Raw genomic sequence first — 7,107 nt, 5'->3', positions numbered from 1 at the left:
AAAGCACACTATACTTTGCTCCATGTCATTTTGCTTTACTTCTTTATGTCTAAAGATATCATAGTTATGGCTCCTTCCAGTGTATCTTGTTATTGTGTTATTTGTGAGGTGTTTCCTTTGTGAATAATTGATCCTCATTGTTCACATAATCCATCCATTACGACTGTTAACTTCTAAACCAAACCAACAAGGTTGTTCTCAAGATTTTCCATGACCATTGTTTACCCGATCATGCAGAGCCGGCCTCACTCAAAATAAATCTCTCTATGTATTCTGCTCAGCTCAGTCTGGGATGTTGCTTGCATAACCAGCTTGATCCAATCATTAACTCCAGTTAGTTCTAGAAATACGCAATTTCCTCTTCATGACAATAACTGGGACATTGGGCAGATTGCATAACGCCTCTTACATTAAACTGTAGGATTAGTTATGTTCTCACTATATACGGTTATGGTGTCTGATGCCACCCAGTGGACAGATTTATATTTAGTCTTTTAAAAGTGCCAACAGTTATGGCAGTGAGATTTGAGTCTCGTGTGACCTTCAGCTGCAACCAGCACCTACAGGTTGGTCATCTGAGAACCTGCCTGGTGGCCCACGGCCAAAAGTGTGCAATGAATCAGACTTGACAATGTCTGAGTCACCAGCAGACCAATACTCTATTATTTGTTTATTATTATCTGTGTGTAACTTAATGTGTGTAAAACCAAATTGATTGTAACATTTGTACATTATACTCTTAAATAAAAATACTAAATTACTACATTGATTGTTCAGATGTGAGCGATTAAACTGATTAAACCTGAGACTAAAGTCAAAACGTAATAGATTTGTTAAGGTCGTAGCCCGGCACTATAAGCTTCAGAAACAAATGCCAGTCAGTGTGAATTTAAATACTGATTACCAAAGTCAATTTATCACAGTAGAGAATCATTTTGATGTAACAACATAGTGATTTTTATATAGTACAGTAAGAATTCATACTAACTTTAGATTGTTTTACAGACAAATAGACAAAAGCATCCTGGAATGATTGAGATTCAAATAAAATAAAAAAACATCGAGACAAACATACCTCTTAATACTTTGCTCTGATAATATGTTTGAAAACGCTTTAAAAGGAACAGAACGCCTCATCTCACAAGCTCAAAACCTACAGTATGTGGCTAAAATAGATTACAGTACTTAAATATAAAAATAGACTCTTTTTCTAATTTGTTTTTTCTTTTAGTTCTGCAGTCTTCTTGATGGACGGATGAGATCGCCCGGTGTGTGTCAACCGGTCAGTTCTGTCCCTTCAGTGACACATCCGGGAAGTCATCTCTTTCTGCAGACATGAGACACACAGAACTCAGAGTTAGGAAATACAGAAAAAAAACCTTGAGATGTTACCACACTTTAGGATGCAATAAGCAGGTTATTTATATATAACTGTAAGCTTATGAAGATAAGATATTGAATAAAAGCAACAAATACACAAAGCAAAGCAACATATTGAGATGTACTACTGTTGGGGCCAAGAGAAGCTACAACACATCAACACAGTACAAGACAATGCTGGGTATAGCAAATAATAAAGGTCAAAATATCTGCACACTAATCTCTAGGGATGTGCTAAGAGTCCTTTTCATTTTCTCTAATGCTTTTTTTGGGGTTATCGAATGAAGCTTTGAATGTGTGTTGTCATATTTTTTTTAACCTGCTGTTAAAAATGTTGCTAGACTGCCCCCCTTTGCGTGCAGCAAGCACTACAGCAAACTGTTTGTTGGTCCCTGAAATAATTATGAAAAGCTAAACTAAAGCTAAATGCAATGTAATGTAATGTAAACACAGGCTAATATGGATATAGATAAAAACATGTTCTGAATTTTGGAAGGAAATATTTCTCTTTTCTTAATGGATTTTGAAACTCTCTGGAGTTATTGGAAATATTTGGATCACACAAGGCGGAAAAAGTCCTAAGCAGCCACCGCAGGAATCAAATTCTTCAAACAGTACAATACTAATAACAGAATTAAAAGAAAATGCAAAAAAAGAAACTGCGCAGCATTCCTATGTTGATTTATAATAAGAATGTCAACGTTATGAATGAAGCGTCAAACCATGCGTGCATCCCTGCTAATCTCCATAGCAAACATCCAGCTTATTGTCTAAGACTTTGGTCACACGGGGCTTTGTTACAGTTTGACACATGCCCAACACACACAGAACTTAGAGACTCGCACAATGGGTGGAGGGGTCAGAGGCAATCAATAGACAATCAGCACACAATCAATCACATTATAACAAAAATTGGGGCAGTACAATAATCCATGAAAAGAAATGTAAGTTCCTTAATTTGGGAACAAACATATATATATATATATATGTCTGTATGAAATTGCATGGTTCATTATAATTGCAAAAAAAGATCCAGGGTCTTGTTTGACATAAGTGACCTTGTAAGTTGTGCTGCTTACATGCAGATTGCGATGCATCCTGTTTCACAAATGATTGTCTCAGGCAAGTTGCTGATAAATGTGAGTCCTACCAGGCTCTTGTATGGTTTACAAGTACATTTTGTTTGATATGTTAAGTCTCAACATTTCAACAAGAGGAAATTATCTCATTTTGTAAATCCCCATTAATGACTTTTTATTTAAGTTTTTATACCATCTGTAAAATGCACAATGTTAGGTAGTAAGTAAAATAAAAAGTAAAAGTGATCTTTGATTACTGGCGTCTTAAAATAAAAAACAACACTGCTACGCCTTACTTTATGAGGTTTTTGAAATTCAATATTTTAAACATGATCTAGTTTTTGTGTCAGCATCGTCACTCACCAGAGGCTCCAGCTCTTTGTGGTCCGTGAGGTTGAACTCAGTGACAAAGTAATAGAAATGCTTATAGCAAGTATTGACGTGAGCCTCGGCCCCCATCTGGCTCACACGGTCAAAGTGGTGGATGTAGACGTGAACAAACACCCGGAACAGACGAGACAAAATCTTCTTAGCCACCTGCATGAAGGTCTTAGGGAAGGGAGTACCTGCGGGTCAGACAGATAAAGACGAGACAACACTGAGGTCAATCCAGCATGACCTTTTGACATTTGCTTCACAGAGAGGAACACATTTGAAATCCTGATGTCTTTAATGCAATAGTTACAGAATATTTACTGAGTTGAAACTTTCAGTGTGTGTCTTTGTCCTATGGAATCCCTCAGGTATGGTACCAGCATGCTGAAGGGGCCCAGACAGTATCACCACATGATGACCAGCAAATGGAAAATCAACATGGCTTAGTCTGAGTGATAAGCCTCTGATCTCACCAAGTGATTCATTTAGTATGTCGTTTTACTTTAACTAATTCAATAATATTTCAGGAATCTGTTCCAGAGGGCACACGAATCAGATGTTGTCTAATTATATCCTCCGGTATACTGTGTGACCCATTTTTTTAATCCATTGCTTGGATGTTTCTGTAGTTAGTCAGATTGCGAGCCACAGCAAAGGTATGCAAACAGATACTGAATGAGATAATGAGACACCGTCAATGCCACAACAGCATAAAGGTTTACAAGTCATGTTTGTAATGTGCAACACTTTGGGTAACGTTATTAATTTGGCCTCCAAGATTTAATCTAATACATATTTTGGTTATCTAATAGAGTGAATTCAGATTTTTAAATGCCTTCACTCTGCATAATTGTATTTGTACCTAATTTTAACTTTGCAATGCATTCATTACATGTTTTTTTTGTTATTTAAAAACGTTTTATTTTGGGATCTTTACTATGACTAGCGCTGGCATGAGTAGTCAATTGAAAGAAATACTAAAATATGTTTTACTTTTATTTCTTCTGATTTTCTACCTGGCATTTTTAAATAGCCAAACTGCCGTCAATACTAGCAAACCAAATTGTTGAATCTTTTCATCCCAGGTTTATATTTGAATAGCGCCCTGCAACTCTACGGTGTGAAAGACGTTCTGTTTGTTTGCAGAAAGGGTTCAGCGAGAGTTGTTTTTAAGATGACGTCACGTCAGTTTCACGCGTCTATGTTACGTGGATGAGCGGACAATCCTGCCTACACTGGAAGGTACTGTGGAGTGGAAAAACAAAATAGAGAACAGCACCTGGTACGAAAGAGATTGAAGTCTAGTCTAGCAAATGCGTATCAAGCAGTGGAAACACAACATAATATTTGCTCTCAACAGGTTCATGAACCTCTTTAAAAACAGAACCACCTCTACTTGTAACCCAGTTGCAGGCAGTACGTCTACCAGTTATGACCAGTTCAACCAAGTGAGAGTCCCCACAATCTACATTTTCTTTATTTTACAGGACAAAAGTAGACCTTAGAGGGAAATCTGAATAATAACTCTAACTTTGTGAGGCATAAATATGCTCCATTTCACTCTTCTGTTAGTTGTTTTGTGACCCTTCATATGTATCCTGCCAGCCATTGTGGGGGTCCCGACACCAAGTTTGGGGACCACTGGGTTACAAATCTCAACTGTGAATACATTGAATCATTATTTATCAAACATCACTGGGGGCTTTACTGTTGTAAATCACTTTGATGTAAATGTTGTTATTCTGGATGGGCACTGATCATTATCTGTGGACCAGAATAGGAACTGAAATAGCCTACTGTGGTTGATTTAATTGATGTGAGTAATAGCTGGTCAATGCCATCTTTTGGCGTTACGAGGAGTCTGTGAACATTGTTGATTTGTTGAGTTGATTATCAGATTCAGGGATTTGAACCAACCGCCTAATATTCTTTACAGCAGCCTTGTTGAATGTTGACAGCTAAGATACATTTTACTCTTTGATAGGACAAACAGAAACCAAAAACCTGTGACCTAATTCTGGATCTCAGCATGAAGAGTTTACCACACTAAAGTCTTAACACCATAATCTCAACACTTACCAACATTGGTGGGGAAGATGTTCTCATTGTTGACTTGTACCTCAATCCAATCCATGAGCAGACTCATGTATTTAGGGGCTGACAGGGCTGTCGGTCTCTTGTATTTGTGCTCGTCCTGCCAGCGGTATTCGTACCTGGGCCCTCCGGACATGACGGGGCAGGTTTGATCGGTGCAGGAGTCGCTGATGGTGCCGTAGATGAGGTTAATGCGGTTGAAGAAGTCTACCACGTGGACGGCGACCCAGTCGTTGAGGTCCTCGCCGTGGGGCAGCTGCACGGCCATCTTCAGGTCCAGCCCCGCGTTCAGAGACGCCTGGGCCTTCTTGTGCAGGTCGAAGCGCTGCGTCCCGGGCTCAAACTTGCGCTTGGGCCGGAATGTCCTGTCTTTGTTGAAGACTTGTTTAAGAGCCATGGACATTGTTGAGTGAGGCAGAGTCAGACGATTAGTTTGAATGCTTTGTGTGTGTTATTTACTGTTAAAAAGGTTAAAAGGTTGTTTAAACAACCAGGGCAGAGTTTGTGTTATCAACTGTCTTCTGGTATTTGTTTCGAGTCAGTGTGTGATCCTGCATATGACAAAAGGAGGGAAGAGAAAGAAAAGAACAAAGTTTTATTAATAGAAGTATATTTTTTGCTTAAATACATACTTTTTATCAATAATGATTTGAGTTTGCAACCTATTCCTCCTGCATCACAAAACTATTTCAATCTATAGCTGCAACTTCAACTGTTCTCATTATTGATAACTCTACTGATATTTGTTACAGAGTAATCATATTTATCCTTTGTCATATCAGAGAAAAGAGAGACAACTTTCCATCACAATTCCCAAGAGTCAAAGTACCTGAACAAAAGCAGCAAATCCTCAAAAGTAAGAAGCCTGAACTTGGTAATATTTGGCATTCATGCTTTTAAAAATACCTAAATGAGGATAATAAAGGATATAAATACTTCTACCTCTATTACTGATGTGTATTAACCATGTAATACATGCTGGGTTTACATAACAATGGCATCTGTGTTCCAGTTGTTTCATTGTCTTGGGCCTAGAGTTGCTTGCAGAGATGCAGCAAAGTATAAAACACTCACACACCTTCTTAGGAAAATATAAATCCTAAATATCTTGAGAGCTGGTATGAAAGGTGGAGGTAATGTCAACCTCTTTTAACCTTCTTTGTATTCCACAAAACATAAATACATGTGAAAGCTACGAAACGAAACGCCGACGTTTTTACTTCATTATGATTTAATCTAGGCACTACATTGAGAAGAAGTGATGAAGCCAAATGCATTGATGGGAACCTGAACATCTCAGGTAGACGTCAAGTCTCAACAGAGACAGAAGCTTGCATTAAAGATGAAACATCGGCCTGAAGTGAACATGAGTCATTTCAAGAATCTACGGAATGACAATAAAAACCAAGTCACACGTCTACCACCCATTATAACAGAGCATTACTAGCTTTAATCATACATCTATCTAAATACGGCACCGTAATCTTCACAATGATGCGGATTTTAATTCGTTTTAAGCACACTTTCAAGGATAAAAGAGATTAAACAGCGGGGCACATGACGACTGTACGAAGTTTATTCGTGACGCGACATGCTAACTCGGGCTGACTTGTTGCTTTCTAAAGCAGCTACACACATAGAAAAGACAAACCCCACGTTATTCATACTAAGGTAACATCACATGTTAATAAAAACCATACGGAAGCATGTATTACATTAGACGGACGATGAAACGGTGACGAAATCGCATAGTTGAAACAGCACTTTCACGAACTTACTTGTTCCGCCTTCCTGTTCCGCTCACTTTGCTTCGATCTTTTCTTATAGGAGATTATCTGGTTACCAATCAATAGTTTTAAATCTACAGAATGCACGACCTACATTATGGATACGTGATACATGATGAATAATTACTGCTAATTCAATAAACATCTCACTTTAATAAAAGAAACTAATGTCTGACTCCTCCCTACCAAACGAAAAGTACACCAGTGTCGAGTTAAATCCGTCGGTGGCTACTTCCGGGCAGGACCTTCAAAAAATAATGCAACCCTTTGAACATTGTAATTTTTTGTTACATCTCTTTATTGTAGAAATGGCGCTGGTAGAAATCAACTCTTACAATATGTGACGTTGAAAGACCGAAACCATTTAGCAAATAAGAATAGCATAACAGGCG

At 38.1% G+C, this 7,107-nt stretch overlaps 1 protein-coding gene across 1 annotated transcript; it reads right to left on the bottom strand.

The window, feature by feature from the left end:
- Positions 1 to 884: 884 nt before the first annotated feature.
- Positions 885 to 6,947, bottom strand: mob3a (MOB kinase activator 3A). Its single transcript, XM_079672063.1, has 4 exons — positions 6,707 to 6,947; positions 4,914 to 5,479; positions 2,823 to 3,025; positions 885 to 1,327 (listed from the first exon to the last, which is right to left on the bottom strand). Exons 2-4 carry the CDS (start codon positions 5,329 to 5,331, stop codon positions 1,298 to 1,300), a joined length of 651 nt encoding a protein of 216 aa, XP_079528189.1. The 5' UTR covers positions 5,332 to 5,479; positions 6,707 to 6,947; the 3' UTR covers positions 885 to 1,297.
- Positions 6,948 to 7,107: the final 160 nt, after the last annotated feature.

The sequence above is a fragment of the Notothenia rossii genome, assembly GCF_949606895.1.
Source record: "Notothenia rossii genome assembly, chromosome: 1".
NCBI classification, from domain to species: Eukaryota; Metazoa; Chordata; class Actinopteri; order Perciformes; family Nototheniidae; genus Notothenia; species Notothenia rossii.
Note: the sequence above shows the minus strand (reverse complement) of the source record. Positions and strands in the feature narration are given on the sequence as shown.